Consider the following 22,690-nt stretch of genomic DNA (forward strand, 5'->3'; position numbering starts at 1 on the left):
TAGGAATTCAAACTCTGAAGAGACATTGTTGTGAATTGGACCTATTCAGAAGCAAACAACATAACAGTTTGGATTGCTTTTGTGGATCAGCATTTAAACTGCAATGTACAGATGCAAGAATATACAAACTGTTGCACCTTCCCACTAACTTCTCACAATTGTATTACTTTAATTTAAGAAATTATATGTATTTTCTCTGAAGATTACCCTGCCCTCCGGTTCCTAAGAAATGTATTTGTAACCCCAAAATATCACTCATAGGCCTTCATAGAGCAGGATGTGACTCAAATATTTCCACTTAACAGATCAATATTTCACTCTTTGCCAGGCTAAATTTCTGTTTTTACATACATTAAGAGAGAAATCAGTCCAGGAGATAACAGATCAAAAAATCTCCCAGTAATATTTACCATTAATGGAATGGTTGCAGAGCAGCCAATCGTAATGCTTCTCTTCAAAAAGATAAATTAATTGTGTGTAATGCATTCAAATCCCACTGGAAACCCCATAGTATGAGAGATGGGTGGCGAGCCCATTTGGACATTCATCCGACAACTATTCATTATTCAGTGAGTAATGAAAAATTCATATGCCCTAACGAAACAGGGTATTAATTAATTTCTTGAAAGCCTTCACAAACCTGGAGAAGGCTTGCCTAATGTTGCATGGTGGCACTTGAATGGGAAAAAGGTGTTTCCGATGTAACTTCATCCATCTGTTCACGTCAGTAGAGGCTAACGGTGTTTTGCTAACTGGAACAGGGAGGGTTTACATCACAGCAGGTCTATGCTTACACTCAGCAGTAGGGTCTTTGAGTACAAAGCTGTAATCAATCCTTTCTTACACATCTCATGTAACAGCCATCCTTAGACCCAGAGTGTACATTGCCTTCTCAGAGGGTGTAAAGCAAACCACCACCATTTCCTCTGACCTTTAACCTTCACCTGTAATACTATCAATTCCGAAACCAAAAAAAAAGACAGCTGCATAAAAGGTAACAGCAAAAATGAGCCATCCATCTGGCCCTTAGTGTTAATTTTCCTTCTTAATAGCTCCACACTGCTCTCCGAATGGCCACTGTGAGAGTCTTGTCACAGTAGGCAAACTAACTCACAGCTAGACTCCCGTCCACCTACAAGATCCAGGCAGCCCTCAACTTCTACTTGGTGCTGCTGACTCCTTAGTTTCATAGGTTGTAGTTCACCCCTGAGAGCTGGAGCTGCCACACTGGCATATACTGTCCATGTGAGGAGTGCTTACTGCTTGTGTTTGCCCTTCTCAAAAAACATCACTGCCAAGTTAAATCACCTCAATAAAGATTTATGTTTGTATGTAAGGCCGGGCTGTCTCTGTGTGAACTGTTGCAGGTCTGCAACTCTATTATGTTTAATTTAAAACATGAAATAACAACTTCAAATAATCCACCACAGCAAAATTAGATTTTATTGTTGCGATTCAAATCTGCAGTGTATTTTTTTTTTATTGTTGAGATAACTTTGTGATTAGATTTGCTGTGTTTTGATGGACTGACTGAGTCCTACTGAGAGCTGTTTCAAAAAATGAATTTACAATTCACCGTGTCACACTTCACTTATATTACCTGAAGGACAACGCAACTTTAAATATAAACTCAGGCTTCAAATCTGAGAAAACAGGCTTAGTGTACACAATTTAGCTAGGTCAGACATTAATGTACCAGACAATTATCCTTCATTTGTTATCAAAATGAATCCAATAATATCTAATAACTGTTAGTAATGACCTGTAAAAAGAATAGGTAAAGGAGTACTACAACTGAAACTACAATAGGAACAGTACTGCTAAACCAGTTCAAGCACTACCTTGTTTTCTGACAAAAACATCAATAGGAAAATGTACATCAATGAAAGGGTTTCTTCACCCATCTCAAAGAAAGCCTCTTTTCATCCTGCACTAGCTCCATTAAGACAAACTCTTTGATCAAAAGATCTCATCTTAGTAGACTGGCATTTCAGTGATGCATGGGCCTTTTTTCAAACTTGTTTTAGATCTATTTCTATCTTAATTCAACACATATATGTGTTGTTGTGGTAACTGTCATTTCCAAAGCAAATTTTTAACATTAGGAATAGTTTCCCGTACCAATCTCATATTTGGTGCCAGTGATGTTGGCGGTGATGGTGCCTTTCTTCTTTTTGGTGCGCACCTTCCTCTTCCCACTGCTCTGGTAGGAGCCCACAGATGGCCCGTTCACGGGGGACGCTCCTTGATCCTCTGGAGGAAGAGACGGCATACAACAACACTAGATACAGTCACAGCTTGTGCTCCGGATAGGGGAGCGGGAGTTGCTGGAGTATTGTAATATATTTTACTCCGTCTTCAGGGGATTTAGTGGGTTTTGTTTATGGTGCTGGGGTGTAAATAAATTGCCCATATATGCTATAGCTGCATGTATCATGATCATTTTATCTTAATCTTGTGTGTGTGTGTGTGTGTGTGTGTGTGTGTGTGTGTGTGTGTGTGTGTGTGTGTGTGTGTGTGTGTGTGTGTGTGTGTGTGTGTGTGTGTGTGTGTGTGTGTGTGTGTGGTTTCTAGGCATGGGGGAATAGTACTGATGATGGCAGGCAGGTAAATGAGCAGGTGGTCAGGTGCGTGTGCAGAAAAATATGTTACCATCTAACAGAATAACTCTTTCAGTCCTGAGAAAGTAGGGCCTCTCTTACTCACCTCGTTCATTGTGAGGAGAGGGCATCTCAGAGTCTGAAGGAATGAGGGGGCAAGCCGAGCTTTCTGCCAGGCTTGGGGTGCGGGTGGGCCTCACAGGGTACTCGCAGCCCCTCCAAGAGCTCTGTCACACTCTCTGTTGTTAGTCTTCACTGTCTTGGGCTGTACCGACGATGTTGTGCAAGATGGCCCACTGGATCATCTGAGCATCGCCTCTCAGCAACATAAAGAGCAGCAGCAAAATCTCAGAGGGCAGGGGAGTAAGAAGTGGGTAGCAGTGGTGGGGAAGAGTGGGAGGGAAGGGCTCTCAAGGGTCCATACAGCCCCAAGAGGAGAGGAGGGAGGGAGGGGATGGACAGAGGGATGGGTAGGAATGCCTGTGGAAGAGAAGAAAAAAGATGGTGGTATTAAGCTCGGGGGGAGTACAGTGCACACTCAGGATCTGTGTGTATATTCCCCTCATGAGTCAAGTGCGTTGGACATGCTTTTGATGTAACGCAGCAGCCGCTAGCAGGCCTATCACAGGCTACATCAGTCAGCCTGACACCGAGCGTAACAGTTCAGTGAGAGCTCTGTACAGCTCTGACACCGCAGCACTACTAATGAAATCTTCCAAAGCCGTGTGATGTTCACTTCACTAATTGGTATTCCGTGGAACAATTGTGAAATATTAATGTGGTTGTCAGGTGAAGGGTTTGGAGAATCTCACTGTGTGTGATGCTGGTGCCAGCCTGGTTTCAGTGTATGGCTGAGAGGTCACTTCATTCAAACAGATGGCATCTTTACAGTGGTTTGTTAAAAGGATGCTTCAGGCTATGAAGTGGTGTGGGAAATTAACACCAGTCAACAGCCAAATTCTGTTATTGTTTGGCTGTAGTCAGAAAGAGGGTCTTCTAACCACTTATGGGGGTTATCAACCATTGCATGAGCTGCCCTGTCACATTGTTGTCATTTATTGCTGGCAGGGGGAGCATAGTGAATCATAGTTATTAGCAATGTTGCCTCAAAACTAGAGAGATCTATGTTTGCAGGGTATCTTGTTGTCCCTGTGGACTCTCATGTCCAGGTGCTTCAAATTCCTCACATTTATATAGAAAAAGCAGCATTCAGGTGGACCCATAGGGTATGAATCTCTGTGAGTCTGTACACTGAAGCCATAAACATAAAGCGTGCTTGAAACAATTCCAGCTGCTCAGGATCCTTTAAAGTCACACAATTTTGAGGCGAAATAATCCATGCTAATGTTTAATGGCGCCTCAAAATTGAGGACTGATCTGAAGTGTTGTGAGAGGGTTAAAAGAGGAACAACATATTTCTGCAAAAACAAAATTAAGTGTTACCTATTCGAATCTTTCCTTTTTTGTACTATTAATTTAATAGTTTAGTAGTTCTTAAAGTTAAAATATAGGAAGGAAAAATATACAACAGCTATATCTTTAGCTTTACTTTACTAATAATCCTAAACCCCAGTAAGGCTACATTTAGACTGCATTTCATATAGAGATCAACAGTAGCCTCTAGTGGTGAGAAAACTGAAAAGCCCATTTCCTATCTTCAAATGACACTTACCCATACGTACACATGTACACATACACAGGCTAACTTAAAAAGCAACCCTATCGATTCGAACAGCATCTACTGGACAAATTGGAACGGGGAAACAATCCAATCGCAATAATTAATCACACAGTGGTCTTCGCTGTCGGCCTCTGGGTCTGTCTTTGGTAAGCACGAGACATTGATCCGGGAGAGGACAGAGACTTGAATGAGATCAGTACAGAGGGGGAGAGCAACAACAAAGAGTCAGGGTGATAAAGTGAGGCAAGCTGTGTTGTTTACAACCTGCCCCCACATCCCAGTGGTGTGCTGGCTCTGTGTACAGGAGGCAGGAAGCACTGTCTGAAGGAGTACTGGACCACACTCTCATGTAATCCCTCGAGAACACGGGGGGGGGGGGGGTCTGACAGGCACATATAATGCCACTAAACTAAAAAATCCTCATACCAGGGCTGTGATGTTAATCTAAATATTTTGCAAAATGCCAGATTATGAACCTTCAGAATTTATACAGTAATTATTTGTACTTCTTTTTTGTTTCTTTGTTAACGTCAGCATTAGACATACTGGTTTAAACATTATTTGTATGTGACTATTAAGAATTATTGTTGATGTTAACTGCATTTTTCACATCTTACATTTTAAAGTGCTACAATTTACTATACTACCCTGGCCAAAAATTAAGCTTCCAAAATAACTCAAAGAAAAGCACATTTTGCTAAATGAAATTTTGTTTTCAAATATATCCTCTGGTAATGTGATTAAATATAATTTATTCCGGTTGGTAGAGTAAAATGTCAACATAGATTTCTATCTAGGCTTGTTTGCCTGACTACCATATAAGGTCACAGTTGAGGCCCTTGGTAATGCACTGATGGATGACCCAGCAAAGGGAGGCTCTGTCTTGTTTTGTTCATTCCTCTTGGTAGTAGTTATTAGCCGCAAGAGAGCCTGTGTATGCATTCACATAATAGAAGTGGGAATTCAGTGTAATTGGACACATTAAATGACTGATAGAAGGACTCCAGCAGGACATCCTGTTGTAATGCCACATTACATTTTTACATTACATGTTAGATGCTTTTATCCAAAGCGACTAACATACTCAATACTGCGGACTATCCCCACAGGAGCAATTTGGGGTGAAGTGTCTTGCCCAAGGACACACCGACACTGCCGACTGCAGTGGGGATGGAACCAGTGTCCCCCCATAGATCAGCGCACTATGCCACTGTGCCAGAGCCACCCATATGTCACATGTTTGAAATGATCTCAGTAAATGATGTTGTATGCCAAAACTAACCTATCACTGCACTAAATGTACTTCCTGTTTGATAAAATAGAAAATATAGATTTTTTAAATAGACACAGTCCAAAGTTTAGATGTTTAGCACACTTTCGTGTTAAGTATATAGAGTTTTATCCCAAAGCATGTGCTGGCTGCTTAGATTTTTGCCCCTTTTTATACGTTTTTTAGAACCTTTGGGTTACTTTTTACAAGGTTTAAGGGAATATAACATGAAAAAAAAGACAAACTTGATTCAAACTTTGCAAGTATGTAATTCCAATATATTTTGCTGCCAGCATCAGCATTATTAATCAATCCTTCAGTGCCGTCTTAAATCTTTACTAAATCCCTTCTACTCAGCAGTGTATCTACTGTTAATCCTCTGCTGCAGTGACGTTTATTCTCCAACAGAGTGAGCCAAAGCCCCACAACAGCAGAGAAGCGCTGAATCGGCCCAGCTCCGAATGATGCTGATCTCATGCACTTACCCTTTGCCACAAACAACACAGAAAGGCCTCATTGTAGAGAGTCAGCTTTTCATGCTGCTCATCTGCATCACTTTCTGTCTCACAGCCCTAAAGGCATGACAAAAGCATGTCTGTCTTTTAGGGCGTTGTTATGCATGTTCTTCTCTCTAGCACAGGTTGTTAATACAGGTGTCACATTACTGTACTCCATCCTTCTCATATATATTTATTTAGCCTGCAGAATACAAACTACATCACAAACATTTATTGAAAATAATACATGAAAGTAAATTAGTTGTTCAAAACTCTTCCTTGGTATTCCTCTCCACTGTCCTCATATGCCTCTATATTAGGGCAATGGGACTTAAAAAATAACTCCCTTTTATATCAAAAGCAACTTCAATAGGACAGCAAAAATAGCTTTACAATAAGGGTGCCAAGGAAGAAAGCTTTATCAAAACAGCAGACTGTTTATTTATGACAAGCAGTGTCACACCTATTACACTAGTCCCTTCAACAACCAGAAGTACTTCCCTGGGGGGATTGTTTTATGTTCTCCCTGCCTTACATGAAGCTACAGTTTGAAAGCAGTCGTCAAATACAGAATCAATAGAAAGGCTTGGGGAATCACCACTTAGCCTTATGTCAGCAGGATTTGCAGACACAGGTTACTTTCTGTACATGCAGTATGCCCCAGTGTTGCCATTACAGCAGTGCAGGGACCTCAGGGTATGTAACACTATTTAAAGACACTTGCTAAGAAGAACACATGTTGTACAATTACACATCCATGACTGAAAAGCAAATGTAAACAAAATACTTTTCAAGTACAAAATAGAGCTTTTGATATAGAAAATTGTATAAATGCTTTTGACTACACATTTTATTACACTCTAAAGACACAATGCCGATGTTCACAAACAAATCACTATGCTGCAAAAAACTATTTCCTTTTATTATCTATTTTGCAGCTACCACCACTTTGTCCTCCAATGAAAAATGATAGCTGAGTTTGCGGATTACTCTCACAGGAAAGTAGCTGGTGTAGAATTGCCAGTGGATCTAAACTTAGCTCAAACCACTGACCCATCTCTGGCTTTGTGCCTTTTTCCAGATATAAGGAGGACCTAATGTGGGAGAAGTCAGCCCACAGGATACTGAAATACACCAACAAACAACAGAATGCTAATCTTAGCTTTATCAGACAGAATCTACAGTGATACAGGCAAAATGGCCCGCTATTTATCATTTATATTCATTTAAAAATTGCCTGAACTTGTTTTCTGCAAGACAAAGTGGGGCAAATAACTTGAGGTTACAATAAGAATATATCTTTAAAGCAATGCATTGTTATAACAAAGCATGCTTTAAATGTGTGCAGTGCAACACCACGTATGAATATGGTTTCAGATGTTAATCAAACATCTTGATTTAAATGCATACCTAAGCAAGTGCGATGATTGCCCAATAAAACCTGGGATCAGTAAGTGGTCTGTATACGAGAGAACTCAAAAACACTGCAAAAAGAAGGGCCCTGTTAATCAAAGACTACCTGGTCAAACAAAGCAGCTGCTGACACAAACAATAAATGAACTGTTGTGTATCTGGCATGTCGATTAAAAACGTAAACATGTCTAAATGAACCTGTTTTTAAGTTGAGTCTTTGCAGCAGTGCACCTACAACATTTAGGCCATTTAGATTGGTTTATTTGTATTATCATTATTATTATTATAACGATTAAAGATAATAACATCAAACTAACCCAATACAAAAATAAAAACAAAAACAAATGGCTCTGATGTTGTAGGTACTGTGCTGCAAAAAGCACTACAATCCTGTATTACTTGTAACTTAAATTAAAATGTCAGGGTGCCTATTGTAGCCTGCATGAAAATAACATATTTTGCATATCATATCCTTCTTATTAGCCTTATCTATTAGAATAGGTCCAGGACGCAGGATGCAATCCATAACTCTAGCATATGTTAAGCTGTTATTATTATGTTATCCCTTTGCTCTTTAAGGGTGCTTTATCAGCATGTGGTTTCTACGTGGCCCAACTGACTACAAACAGACGTCTAAATCAAACGGCTCTTCAAACAACCTCCCTCGTGTAATTAACCAGGCTCTGAGCATCCTCAGCTAAACGTCAGCAAAAGTCTTGCATGCCAAAACAGATGTAAAGCTAGCCTGAGCTAAGAAGCTATGCAGCGAGGGGACATATGCTTGTCACAGCAAAGCAAGCAATATGGTATCTCCCAGATCACTGAGAGGATAGTAGGCCACCCCCTTTCACAAATATTGTCTGTATTTTAAGATTGGCGCAAGATGTATTTCTTGAACCACGCATGCTATGTATTGGATATCAGCATAGTGTTGGTTGCTAGAGAAAATTAAACATCACAAAACGTAGGCAGTTGTATACAATAATTTGCTAGCAAGCGTTAGCTCACGTTCGCCTAGCCACTTGTGTACTGTAAATCAGGTGGAAGGATCAAAAAAGGAAGCAATCTGGCAATGTTGCTATCCATCAAATGCAGAATTACCGCAACGTTAACGTTTAACTGCACTGTTAGCGAGGGCCTTTTCAGTTAGTGTAACATCAACGTGAAATAAACATCCCTGAATGAGATGCAGTGTAATTATTAAGAGGAAACATGATGACCCTGGGCTACTCTACAGTTAGCTTAGCCGCACTACCTAGCAAAGGATGGAGAGGAGAACGTGAATAGTCCGTTAACGTTACCTTATTTATTCCAGGCAGTGCAGCTCCCTGCTGGTCACATCCAACCGACACAGTCTCCGTTAAGTAGGACAGTGGAGCCTCTTTTAAAGAAACAGCCCTGTCCTATGTGTATAATAAACAATATGGCAGTGTTTATGTTGTGTCTACTGAAAACTGACGTTGGTTGACAGACAAAAAAATCAGTATCTTGTAGACCTCCTGTGTGCTGGAGCGAGTCCATGGGCTAAACCATTCATTCTCTAAAAGGGGGGGGGACTGAATGAATTGCTGAAGTTTGCATTCTCAATCTGGTAATAGCATAATGTTTGGTGTAGTGTAACACGTACATAAAAAGTCAGCACATATTATGTTATACTCGTAACTAGCTGTAACTGGCAAGAAAATGCTTACCAGAGTTGCGAGGAATATTTCGTACACTTTTGTTTGGGTCAGGTTTCGATGCCGCTCGTCTGCCTCAACTAGCTGATGCAAACACAGGGAAGCTACCTAGCAACCGTGTCGCTGACCATGGTGCTAAAAAACAACCCTGCGGATTATGGGTGCGTCCCGTTCAGAGGTCATTAAGGTACCACTCACTTATAGTTACCTATTATTGATGTAATAACTCACTAATATTCCTTTAACTGTGTCGGATTATTGCTTTCCTAGTTATATTTTGAGAATATGTTCATTTCTTTTTTTAAGCAAGATTAGACACATTTATTTTATTTAGCAGACTTCATACAGAAAGTCCTCCATACAAAGACATGAGCAATAAAAATAAAAATGAAAGCAATTCAAGCTAACAGGAAAAAACACAAATGAAGAAGTCATTAATAATTAAAATCCATTAAAAGCTATGGCACAAACGGTCTCGGGTTAGAAAGTAGTCAGCATTTCTTCAAGTTTTAGATTTATTGACAATTTGTCACAATTTAAAAAATGAAAGCCTATATAAGAGACATAATACGGATAGAGTAGGCTATAGAAATAGAACAACAACAAAAGAGCCAGGCGTATCTCACACCTATGTACAGTAGGATTTATATATGCATATATATTGATTTATTTCATCACTCGAAGACAATGAAGATTTTAAAATATGGCCATCCTAACTCAACGAACTTTTGCGTTTGTCATTTGGACATTTTGCAGTGCTTGTGTGCACAAAACGGGTATAAATCAGCTTCAATTAGACTACCTATAGAGTTGACCGTTGTTTATTCCGGTAAAATGGACATATAGTCAGTAACAATGTAACTTAAACTGAGAAATCTCTAAATTCCTAGTGACTGCGAATGGCTCGCACCACAAGGATACAATTGACATTTTTAAAAATGATTGTACTCTCATGTCCTCAAATCCACCCGCATAACTGCATGTTGTCAATAGTCTGCATGTTTTCTTCCAAAACCACTTGAGGGAGGATAACATCACTTCCTGTGTGCGCAAAGTTGTTTGTAACTGTTCTGTCAAAATTGCTGCATTCAAGGCGTGTGGGAAATACAAAAACCATAACTCACGCTTTCAACATTTTCATCACTTAATTTTTCAAAGCGAATTCATTAATAACTGTAGGGGTAAACATAATATTTCTAATAAGGCAGATACTTGGGGAGGGGGAAGGGGGGAGGGGGGTGGATTTGATATTGTTGTTAAAACGAACGAAATCCACAACTGGTGGTAGAATTTCAAAGCTGCACTTATCCATGGACAGAAAACATTTATGATGAAAGATGTTCTTTTGTATGAACTACAACAAAAAACATTCATTCCTTTCATGTTACAGCAACAATTTAATGTTACTTATCATGCATCTCTTATCCTGCTCATTATAAGTAAGGAGCAGGTACAATAAGACTTATTTCTCCATGCTGCTTTCCATCATGGGCTTAAATTGTACATTTTTGTTTGTTTGTTTGTTGTATAACCATTACCATGAGTGGAATAGTAACTCAAATAGAAAAGAATATACAATCTTAATATCAATATATTATTTTTAGATTTAAGGCCCCGATTGACCACTGCTCATACAGTAAACGTGATGTATGAGTGTATATGATTTCCAACCGGCACTTGAAAGCTGCGTTTCATCCATTAATTCTGTTCTGTGGGTATTCCCATATGACGTGAACGCAGCACAAGACGACAGCAGGCAGAGGTGAAAAGTCTGGATCATGTTTTCATTCCAGCGGAGGAATACTTGAACGACAAAGGGCATTGTAAATAACGATCATCTGGGCGGTTAGCAAAGCACGTCGAGGTTCGGTCCACTAGGAGAAGACATTGATGTTGTTGTTAGCCAACCCGCTAGCACAAGCTGATATTTGTTAGCTAGCTAACGGAGGACCCTGTTAGCTAACGGCCACCATCATCGCTCCTAGACAGCTGTGCATCGCCCTGTCTTCCGACGATGGGAAACGCAGCAACTGCCAAGAAAGGCAACGAGCAAGAAAGCGGTGAGTACCTGAAAGCTAGCCTGTTAGCCATCTAACCTTATCATGAAGTCAGTGAACCTTTAGCATTGTCCAGTATAAGCAGTCAGTACAGTAACACGGGCTGCAGATAATAACCATCTTTGGTATGGTAGTCTACGAGGTGTGTTAGCTCCCTCGTAATGGTGTCTGTTTGCTTATTCCACCTGATGCCACAGATGATGCAGCTATCTAGTTATTGAAAGTGACATTTGAGCAGATGACAGTGAGGTGCTCCTCATAATCCTGTTGAAGGTTTCCCACAGCAGTGGATGCAAATAGAAATAATTGAATCAACCCAATGAAAGATGTTCTTATTGTTCACTCTTTGACGTGCAACTGAAGTTATCAATGCACCGTGTTTATTTCAGCTGCCTGGAGCCTGATATCATCAGCAAACATTGTTTTTTACTAAAGCTGCTATATAAGGCCTAGTCACTGCCAACTATAACGACTAGCAGACAAGTTGACCAGAAAGCTGCTTAATGTGTTTAAACTGGGCCATTGATGTTAATAATAAACAAGTGTTTTTCTGTCTGGGCCTACACCATGGCTTACAACATTCTCTATTAAACTTGCTTAAGTGTCAAGTCAGCTGTTAACAAGTTAACTGTAAATTACATTTTTATGTTTCTATTGCTGATTTCTTACAGTGCCATCAACCTGTTTTGTTGATGCTATAATATAAAGGAAATGTCGCTCCTCATAGTCAAATTACACCTGTCTAATATCAATGTTGCAATCTGAAGTGCTCCATCAAACACTTGAAAGCAGAAGCGGTAGGGCACTCTTGTGTGAGCATTTGCCAGTAATAACAAACTAATCCACTAAACTCTCTGTCTGGAGCTCTGATCTTGACCTGCTTTCTGATTGGCATTAGCCCAGAAGTTTCACAGCCTTAATCCACCTGTAGTTTATGCAGGGAGGGGCTGAGGGTTGTGTACATTAACACTGGAATGCAACAACAGGCTATAGAAACGCATTGTTAACATTTTAAGTATGTTATTATGAAGAGGGGCCCACCATGATGTAACTACAATACATCCCACATTTTTGTTTTTTATATGAGGGTTTGTTCATTAAGTTGACTTTAAGCATAGGACAGAGCTTTTTGAAGCTCTGCATTGTTAAGGTTTACCACCAGAGAGCAGGATAACCTTGCGATAACTTCCCTCTAAGTCCGTCAGTGGGTGTTACAGGTCTGTAGATCCTTATCAGCAGTCTGAATGCACCACAGCTGTGTAATGTTTTTGATATAACCTTAGGAGGCAGTGTCACAATTTACATTGGAGAACATTAAGAGTTTTGAACACCACGTACAAAGAGTAGACATACAATTGTCCGCTTGAACTGAAGTACAGTACTTCAACAGGAAGCTCGACTTTATGTGGTTAGCCAAGCATTGCAGTGTGCTCGGCTGCATACAGGAAGTTCATATCACTCGTTGGTCCTCAGGCTGAAAACGTTTTCTTTGCCTCTGAGCCTTTTCGTGCCTCGCGCCTCAGGGAATTTGTCTCTAATGGCTCAGGGAAAGGACCAATCCTTCGCAAGCCGCTTTTTCCATAGATATCGTAAGACTAGCCAAGAGCAGAGAGGACTAGAGAGTGAGGTGCCTCATATCTCTGAGTTCGCCATCATGTGGGATAAGTTCAGTAAGTGTGATGTGTTGCTTTTGCACAAAAAAAAATTCCGCCACGATCTGCAGCTTTGAGCAAGACAAGCCTAAGCTTGCTTTTGTAGTTCTCGTATGTCGGAAAAAATATTTGGATGAAGCTTATATAATAACCCAATTGGTGTTTTAGTCTAAACTATTCAGGTCTGTTAATTGGTTTACGTTTGATTAAGTAGTTTTTTAAATATATATATATATATATATATATATATATATATATATATATATATATATATATATATATATATATATATATATATACATGATTAATTATTAATTTGTTGGGTCTTAAAACTTCAGGCACACATTCCTGATTCACCAGAGACATCCGTATAAGCAACTTTGTAGAGGAAGCCATTTGTGGTGCTTTAGTCGCTTGCATTATCTTTGTCCTGTCATTGTTGTGTGCTGCAAGTTTAAAATGTGTTTTACGTGTGCTTATAACAATGTCCTTTCAATCACTGTTTTATAGTCTTTGTGACATGTCTCGTGTAGGATAGAGAAAAACTCCTCCAATACTGTTAAAAAAGAGAAAAGTAAAAGAGAAAATTAGATGTACATATTGAAGAATACCTGATGTCATTGATAAGAATTGAAACTCTATGACTATTAGTAATAGCTAATGACACACCCAAATAGTTGTGTTGTTACATTGTGGAATATGTTATTCAGGTTTAACTTATTACAGGTCTTAATTGTCTTCTTTGTCATGTTGTTGTATGTTTCATTTAAACCACTTGAATCTCAAATGTTCTTGTTTTACGCACTTCATAAATGTTTCTTCCTCTCTTTCTCTTCTCCATCATTTCCATCCATGTGGGTGAATGTACCTGCAAACTCCTTGGTGAACTGTAGAGACTTTTGGTATGCTAATTTTTCCATGAGCGATCCTTAGTCACAGAGGATAGTTTTTCAGCAGTCTAGGTTTACCAGGCTTGTATTATGCTTCATATAAATATTACAAAGATTGAGGTAATTTGGGATAGCCGGTTAACATACAGCTTAGTCCTTCAATGTCAGGTATTGTTTAAATCAGCAACTTCATACCAACTAGACATTAGATACCTGCCGTGACTCTGTGACTTTGGACATCTCATGTCTGCTGTGACTTTCACAATGCACTCTTTCTACTGCCTGCACTGTGACCTCAGTTGTGTTTTGCATTTTGTATTTGTTTCTCTGCCAGTATTACTGCCTTCCCCACGTTACTTCCACCTTCTCCTGAAAGGGATGCAGAATAGCTTGTCTATGAATTGGCCAATTCTGTAAAGTCCATGAAAGCTCTTTGCATCACTTTAAGAATAAGAATATCCTGCTTAAACGTGTGGTTTTAAGTATTTTTTAAGGAGGTTTTTATTTTGTTCCTGTTTTTTTAGTATAGTCCTGCATCCCCAGTACTTGACATTTGCCTGACCTTAAAATGCCTTTGTTTCCCTGAAAATATGATCTGCCTTTGTTTATTTTTTACCAAATACGGTTAAGTGCCCCAGCTAGTTGTTTCCCCTTAAAATGTTAACTGTCCTTGTGAGAACCACATACTTGTTGATAAGTCACACTTGTGTCTCTCTTTACAGTGAAAGAGTTCTTAGCTAAAGCCAAAGAAGATTTTTTAAGAAAATGGGAGTGTCCACCACAGGTAAGTTGTTCCCTGTGAATCATTTTCTATAAATAATTCCAACTTTCATTTCCCTTAACACACTGGACTCAACTATTTTCCCTGAGTGAACATAAAAATGACACATAGACACTTATTTTAACCACTTCCTGCCTTAAATGTTGTTGACTGAAAGGCTTACTGATTACGAAATAGTACTGTGACACTAAAGTGCAGTTATTGTCAAACATCTCCGTTCATGTTGTGTTTTTACTAAATCTTCCAGCTACATCTGTTAGAGGGGCAAATATGCCAAACTGACAAGCAAAAAAGGAAGAATTGAAATCACTATTTTTCTGTCTTACACTTAAAATCTTTCCACAGAGCACGACTGGCCTGGATGACTTTGACAGGTTCAAGACTCTGGGCACTGGCTCATTTGGGCGAGTTATGCTTGTCAAACATAAAGAAACAAATCAGTTCTACGCCATGAAGATCTTGGATAAACAGAAAGTAAGTGTATGGCTTTAAAGAAAAACTCTTCACCAATCTCAAGGACTAGTGTTGTAAATCTTGATGGTAAAGCAAACTCCTGCATGCTTGACACATTTTAGAAATACATAAATGCTCTGCATCTCGTAAAAGGAAATGGTACACTTCCTCTCATGCAATAACGGCGTGTTATCGTTAAAAACCTCAGAGGCGCTTCACATTAGAGTTTCGGTTTTAAATACTGATGTGAGAGTTGTAGGGGGAGGTAAGTGTGTCCTCTGTGGGCTGCTCATGTAGCGGTGCACTGCTTCTTTGAATGTCACACGGTGGACTTGAGAAATAAATTTGTCTGACTTTCTGTTTCGGCTGAACTACTGTCTGCTCACTTGTTTTTTTTTTTCTTCTTCACACTTTGAATAGGGAACTCTTATACACAACACAAGCCTTTTTGAATTTATTTATTATTAATGTTTTCACTTTCCATCCCACCTGCTACTGCTAATAATGTACATTTTACATTGGTGCTGACTATTTCCAAAAGTGTTCTATGCAATTTACAGGTTTTGTAAATGTGGGTTTATTGTATCACAGGGCGGGATTGTTTTCCATTCAGATGTTTTACAAAATTATGCAAATTAATTAAGAAAAACTAGCTTGAGATACAGCAGAAATTTCATTCACTGTCATAGCCATGTGTTTTATAGGTGTGGGGTAATGCAGTTAAACTGGATTGAGTTCATGTCTGACAGTCTTTTTAAACCAATGCCCTAGAAAAAAATGTGCTTAATGCTAGGTTGGGCTCAGATTAAACGCAATACAAATACATCAAAAGAAAGAAGGGAAAAAAAGAGTTCATTGCTCTTTTAATCTTAAAGTGTAAAAGACATTGTTACGTCTTCAGTCTACAAGTTGCTTTGTACATCTTACTGTAATGAAGGGAAGCCAGCAGGAGGAAAACAGAGACAATCCAAGGTAATGTAATGCATTGAAAATAAATCCTTCATACATGGGCTGAAAGTTGCAAAAGATGTCTGTAAATTATTTTATTTTTCGGTCGTAGCTCTCTTTTATCTACTTGTGATTTTGCTTGGATTTAACTGGAAGATAATGCAACACACACTCAATTATAGAAAATGTTTTGCTTTATATACACTTGTAATGTATACACTTGTAATGTTGTGCCTTGTTTTTCTCTTCAGGTGGTGAAGTTGAAGCAGATAGAACACACACTAAATGAGAAGAGAATACTACAGGCCGTGTCTTTCCCCTTCCTCGTCAGATTGGAGTACGCATTCAAGGTACATGCAGGCGCCTTCCTCCTGCAACCACTCCACTCCTACAGGGTGTCCACATTACCAGTGTTTTTATATTTTTCACCAAGACATCCTAAAGTAATTCAACAGACATTTTGGGTCCACCTGTTACAGTGCTACAGCTGGTACAGTACATCTCAAATTAGCCAGCCAACTTCATTTTCATTCAATTTTTTTCTCTCCTTGTAATAAACAGGACAACTCGAACCTCTACATGGTGATGGAATACGTGCCCGGTGGTGAGATGTTCTCACACCTCAGACGTATTGGCAGGTTCAGGTACAGTGCACACATTAATGCTTTTATTTTTGGTTATTCGGAACGCTTTATCAGCCACTAATAGCTGGACGAAGCTGGAGGGATTTCACTTTGCTCAAAATGTCATGGATGACACGGGTTGAGACAGAAAATCACTCTAAATGATTGAGTTTGCAACTTCACTCAGAAGAGAATTGTGTTTATATATATTTCTGTCTGACTCTCCTTCTTTCAGTGAAAACCATGCAAGATTTTATGCAGCTCAGATAGTACTCACCTTTGAGTACCTTCACTCCTTAGACCTCATCTACAGAGACCTGAAGCCTGAAAACCTGCTCATAGATCAACATGGTTACATCCAGGTAAACAGTTTATGTAAAGGTTGTAAATTTAAAAAATAGCTGAATGCAAATATGTGTTGTAACTTTGAGGTTACTCGGTAAGAGTGTTGAGGGGAACTCAAATGATGGCAAATTGTTTTTAAAAATCTGTTTGGATTTGGAAAACTGGCATAAGCTTCTGTTGATAGATGTAACTGTAGTACATGTTAACTTTGTCCTTAGTTGCTTTTCTTATCATGGTCCTAATGTTCTTTCTTCAGGTCACAGACTTTGGCTTTGCCAAAAGAGTAAAAGGCAGGACCTGGACATTGTGTGGGACTCCTGAGTACCTGGCTCCAGAGATCATCCTCAGCAAGGTGAAACCCTGATTCCCAATGTAGCCTGCATGCATGTGATGACATTAGATTTATGAAGTAATAAAACAGTAACTCAAACACAATAGATTTCACACAAACAAAAATGATGTACAGTTGAGGTTTAGCTTTAAAGTGTGTTTACATTTATATTTGAAGGAAATGTGAAGAGATGTAGGCCCTTTTTATCCATAGTTCACCTTTTGTGTGCATAATTCACTTCACAAATGAGTATTGAAACTAGCAAGAGTTGTGGCTAGCGGCAGTATATGCCCAGCAGAAACAAGTGTCTGCTGATAATTTGGGATGTGTACATGTACATCATCCATCAAATGCAAAGGACCTTAGTTAGTCAAATTACCTTGTGTATTCAAATTGGCTGACGGTTTCAGGGATGCTAGTCTTATCATGTTAAAAACCCACAAAACTAAAGCAAAGTGTAGAGCCAACACAACAAAGAAATTCAGGTATTCTTCTTATGAATACCTGCCCGCTCTGCATGTTTAAAACCTTTCTGACTGTCATCATCAGTCCTTATGCTAGGTAGTTTGGCATCATTAAGGTTGAGCCAAGCCTACAGCCTTTGGAGAATATTGGATTTTTTCATTTCCGTTTCTGACTCCTCCAGGGCTACAACAAAGCTGTGGACTGGTGGGCACTTGGAGTTCTTGTGTATGAAATGGCTGCTGGTTATCCTCCCTTTTTTGCTGATCAGCCTATCCAGATCTACGAAAAGATTGTGTCTGGCAAGGTATGCAGAGATACACACACACATCGTTAGATCTAAATATAATACTGTCCTGTCATTATGCCGCTGCCTTGAAACCAAAAGTATCAACTTGACTTTGTTTCTCTAGTATTGCTTTTTATACACTGTAACCAAGCATGTTATATTAAATAGGTGACTTCCACACATGTTTTTGTATTGATTGTGCTTGTTAATCCAAAGTGCCCTGCCATTTTTTCTCCTCTAGGTACGATTTCCCTCTCACTTTAGCTCTGACCTGAAGGATCTGCTGCGAAACCTCCTCCAGGTCGATCTGACAAAGAGATTTGGCAACCTGAAGAATGGTGTGAATGACATAAAAAATCATAAGTGGTTCTCCACAACAGACTGGATTGCCATCTACGAGAGAAAGGTATGAAGTTATTTTGACATTACATGTTTTTGATGACGAATCTGTTACTGTTCATCATTTAGTTCTTTTGTGAATATAATAAACAAACGTATAACAATACTGTGCAAACCGCAGAACTTAAATTGACATTCTAAACTTAACTTTACTCGTCAAACTTTGTATGAACGTTTTGACAAATTCACAGGTTTTAATCAGACATTGAGTACCCTTTGTCAGTATGGACATGCTTCACATGATTAGAATGGTTAGATTTCCCACAATTTAATTGTTCAGTCTATTTATCGGAAAACCATTGTTATGCCGGTAGATCAGAATGAAAGTATAATTCATTCTTATCTACCGGCATGAGAAACGAGAAGGGAAAAAAATGAGCAATTTCCTACTGTTGAAGCTGTCATAAAGTCTGCTTTTTTACTCAGTGAATACACAACAGCCATTTGTTGACCAAGGTAAAATAATGATCAGAAAACTATTATTTAAATTCTTAGGTTGAAGCCCCCTTCTTGCCAAAGTGCAGAGGACCAGGCGACACAAGCAACTTTGACGACTACGAAGAGGAGGACATTCGTGTCTCACAAACAGAAAAGTGTGCAAAAGAGTTTGCTGAGTTCTAGTGAGTGGGCAAGAGTCCCATCAGGGCTCACGTGCTTTGGGATATTTGCACTCTCCTGAGGGTTAAGGTGGAACTGAGGCTGTCACATGTTCAAAACAAATGCCTCGTTCCTTCATTCCACACAGCTGAATGAGGTCCTTTTTGCCATGATCCTGCGTGCAATTAGCACTAACCTATACACAGGCACATTATGCAGACACACCTCGTGCTGCAACACATAAGTACTAGACCACATGCTCATCTTCTGTCTGTTTGCTTTTCTCTTTTTACGTTTGGCACTTTTGGAATAGCCTCGTCCTTAATGTTTCAATTCAAATAATTAATTCAAAAGCAACATAAAAATCAGAAGTAATTTAATGCCCTTTTTCAAATGGCACAAAGAGTGATTGATTGATTGTATTAGCTGGTATTGCACATATTGTGATTTACATTTTGGGAAAATAGAAGGATTATTTCGTTATTTCTAAGACATTTGCCTGTTATCTCTTACCTACCTGAGTGCGTTTCAGGGTTCTGTTTGTGATTCATTAATCACGAACACTTCAACATAAAACAATATTGTTCTGGTGTCCTTAAGACCTAGATCCTTGTATTTGTGCATCTAGAAATATACATATATGAGACATAAGATTTTCAAAGACTTTGTGTTGTTAAAGCATGACCAAATTTCCAACAAAGAGCTAGTGTTTAATGAACGTTTCAGAGTTTCAGCTATCAGGGATTGAATCCTCGAAGATATGGATTAACAGTGGCAGGTGGTATAATGGAGCAGAAACGTGTTAGCGCTGAATTTAACTAAATTATAGTTGTTTTTTTTTATCAATATCTGGTTTCACCTCAGAAAAGAGTGGTATTATATGAAAGGAATAGGATGATATATTTTTCAGGTACAACGAGAAAGCGGCCAGAACTGTATGAAGCGCATGGACATGGCGTTTTTAAATAGCTGAAAGGTAAAAAATAATAATATTGAGAGTATGTTGTAGTGGATGCAAATAAGGGTTGGTCACATTTGTCCATTTTGGGTTGCTTTTCAATTGAGTTGCTTTGAAAGAGCACTCAAAAGACATTGTGTTACTGCCATATTTGTTTTAATTGTATTTTTACTTTTGCATGTTATGTTTGTACAGCAGTGTCACAACAAGCTAATAGTGCCCTGAAAGATTTCCCATCTTTTTTGTTGTTGTTTTCCTGTGTTGTGTTACCTTTTGAATTGTGTCATAGCCTGGGACATTGAAGCATTAGATAGGCAATGTTTATCTGAGTGACATATTCCCCCACATAATACCACTAAAGCAGAACTATACCATCAGCCATGACATCTTAACAGAAAACTGAAATATCATAACCTATATAAGTATTCATTCATCTTGGGCATCACTTGGTTGGAAAATATATACTTACCTCAACTATAGCTTGTAGTCTCTTTGCATCATGTTTAACCAATTTCTACACTGTGATGGAGCAATATTTGCTCATTCTTCCTTGCAACATTGCTCAGGCTGAGTCAGGTCAGTAAGGGAACGTTAACATACAAAGAAATGTTGGTCTTGTTTCAGATTTTTAAAGGGAATAAGGTCCAGAGTCTGGCTTTTGAAGAACATTTAAACGTTTCATTGTAAATCACTCCTGTTAAGTTATTGCCTACACATATTTAATACATAGTTCCCCCTTTTAAGACAAATCTAGGTTTTATGAAGGATTTTTCTATGCTGAGCACCATTCATCCTTTCCCATGAATTCTGACACAGTGCCCCTTCCTTGCTGCTGGACAGGTTGACATGGTGTATGTAACCGGTTATCATACAATCTGTTTGTGAAAGGTTCAATACCTACAAAGCCAAGGTGTCCACTTGTTAAACTTCCAGATGTCAGAAAGGTCCTCAGTGCTCATGGTCCTGCGATCCTCTGATTCTTTAGAGGGAGGATTTTTCTCTGCCGTCCACGGGGAGGTCAGGTTTTGAGGTCATTCCTGCAGGTCGGGCACTCAGGGTTGTGGGGAAATCAAAGTTTTTCATTTCACATTTTGTTGCAAACAATAGTGCATCGTTGACAGTCTTTCAATTTAACATCTCCTAAGTCTTCTGAAACTTTGATCATTATTTGACATGGTGCTCAAGTGTATGTAGATGAACAATGCAATTTAATCGAGTTCAACAATTTTTGAAAACCAAATGTGAAAAAGGTTTGGTGACCTAATTCTTTTTTTAAGGTACTGATGTACTGTATATTGATATTGACTATGCCTGAATTTAAAGTTGTATTCATATATTGAACACATGATATGATATTGCATTTAGCCCTGATTTCATTTTAACGGCACAGTTGTTTATTATGCTATTTTATTTAAATTAGAGATAACTTCTAAAATATATTTTTAATTGTTTAAACTCGCAAAGTTCTCAGTATATATAGGCAAACTCCAACTGTTGTATTCGCAAAAGTGCTATAAACAGTTAATATATTAGATTATTTATTTGTACCATGCTTTTTTATTTGCCCTTATTAAAAATAAAAGGAAAATATTTAACACAGTAAATATACATTGATGCCACTCAAGCCTATATAAAATGGTAGCACATTAGTTTAACTTATTTTATTATTTTTCTTTCTTCTTCTTTTTTTGTTTCTTTACTTGAAGTGAAATGACCTTTATTAAAGGTCGTCGAACATTATTTTTCAAGTTTGAAGGATGAACAGAATGTAATTGCAGAATTGATGACATTTTTTATCTGGACAAACTTTGAAAACTGGGAAATTCAGCATGTTTCAATCCAAACTGCCTGTGTCTAAATCCTCCCATAAAAAATATGTAGGAAATCCACAGCTCTTTATTATGTGTCATTTATATCCCATGTGTGTAATAATGTTTGTCATATTTGATGTAAATGATGGCATTTTTCCCTGAACCACTTCACACTCCTGACTGAAAGAAATCAGTTAATGACTTCTTTGTAGCTAGTCACACATGCCAGTATGGGATCAATAATCTGAAATGTGTCTGTATTTAGTTTGTGGGATATTTTGCACATCATTTAAAAGGCTGACACGTTTTTTCCCACCTATATTTACTTGTGTTTGCAAGGGGGATATACTTTGCTGTAGCAGATTTTATGTAACAAAAGATATGTCACTATAATAAATTCTTTTTATCAAAGAAAACTGTAGTTTGTAATCAATGTGAGGAAAAATGTTGCTTTATGTGCAATGGTGGAAAGTAAAAGTTAATGTACTTAATTACACATTTGAGGCACTTTACCTGAGTATTTTCAGTTTATACGACTTTATACTTCTAGTCCACTGCATTTTGAAAGCAAATGTTGTACTTGTACATTTATTTTACAGATCTATTTACTAGTTACTTTATAAATTAAGATTTTGACACAATATTTAGGAAAAAACGTTTAAAATATTACATTGTTTATTAAACCAGCTAACCATATACTTTAGTAACTTAAACGAGTGGGTTAACAGAACCTTTATTGGCAGCAGTTTTGCTAAGAAGTTTTTGTTGAAATTGTGTGAAAATTTGCTTTTGCTTTACAATATTTAAAAAAATGTAATATGTTTATTTTATACAATGAGTATTTTTACTCATAATACTTTAAGTACATCTGTCTAATCATAGTTATATTTAATTGAGTGCCATTCTAAACGCAGTGCTTTTACTTGTTGTAGTATACAGTCTGGTAGACGCAGT

At 38.4% G+C, this 22,690-nt stretch overlaps 2 protein-coding genes across 4 annotated transcripts in view; one reads left to right on the forward strand and one right to left on the reverse strand.

The window, feature by feature from the left end:
- Window positions 1-8,978, reverse strand: part of ttll7 (tubulin tyrosine ligase-like family, member 7) — a 67,849-nt gene extending 58,871 nt beyond the window's left edge. For both annotated transcript variants that reach the window (XM_063890731.1, XM_063890732.1), the window contains exons 1-3: window positions 8,763-8,978; window positions 2,707-3,080; window positions 2,122-2,253 (exon numbers count right to left, since the gene is read on the reverse strand). In XM_063890731.1, the coding sequence (XP_063746801.1) occupies window positions 2,122-2,253; window positions 2,707-2,731 (157 nt within the window). In that variant the 5' untranslated portion in view covers window positions 2,732-3,080; window positions 8,763-8,978. The remainder of the gene's footprint in view (window positions 1-2,121; window positions 2,254-2,706; window positions 3,081-8,762) is intronic.
- A 1,887-nt stretch (window positions 8,979-10,865) lies between these two features.
- prkacba (protein kinase, cAMP-dependent, catalytic, beta a) lies at window positions 10,866-22,152 on the forward strand. Of its 2 annotated transcripts, none has more exons than XM_063890841.1 (10): window positions 10,866-11,200; window positions 14,462-14,523; window positions 14,866-14,994; window positions 16,173-16,271; window positions 16,483-16,565; window positions 16,780-16,906; window positions 17,146-17,241; window positions 17,867-17,989; window positions 18,213-18,377; window positions 18,866-22,152. In XM_063890841.1, the coding sequence occupies exons 1-10, from the start codon at window positions 11,155-11,157 to the stop codon at window positions 18,989-18,991; spliced, it is 1,056 nt and encodes a 351-aa protein (XP_063746911.1). In that variant the 5' UTR covers window positions 10,866-11,154; the 3' UTR covers window positions 18,992-22,152. The 2 variants fall into 2 exon arrangements, with proteins under 2 accessions (XP_063746911.1, XP_063746910.1); XM_063890840.1 differs by lacking the exon at window positions 10,866-11,200 and adding an exon at window positions 12,354-12,867.
- The last annotated feature ends 538 nt before the right edge of the window (window positions 22,153-22,690 follow it).

The sequence above is a fragment of the Eleginops maclovinus genome, chromosome 9 (genome assembly GCF_036324505.1).
Source record: "Eleginops maclovinus isolate JMC-PN-2008 ecotype Puerto Natales chromosome 9, JC_Emac_rtc_rv5, whole genome shotgun sequence".
NCBI lineage: Eukaryota > Metazoa > Chordata > Actinopteri > Perciformes > Eleginopidae > Eleginops > Eleginops maclovinus.

Excerpts from the sequence above, each read along its gene's own strand:
- prkacba (XM_063890840.1), top strand. The coding sequence starts at position 12,735 with ATGGCTCAGGGAAAGGACCAATCCTTCGCAAGCCGCTTTTTCCATAGA. Across the intron at positions 17,990-18,212 it reads AAAAGATTGTGTCTGGCAAG|GTACGATTTCCCTCTCACTT; the intron begins GTATGCAGAGAT and ends TTTCTCCTCTAG. Across the intron at positions 18,378-18,865 it reads TTGCCATCTACGAGAGAAAG|GTTGAAGCCCCCTTCTTGCC; the intron begins GTATGAAGTTAT and ends TTAAATTCTTAG.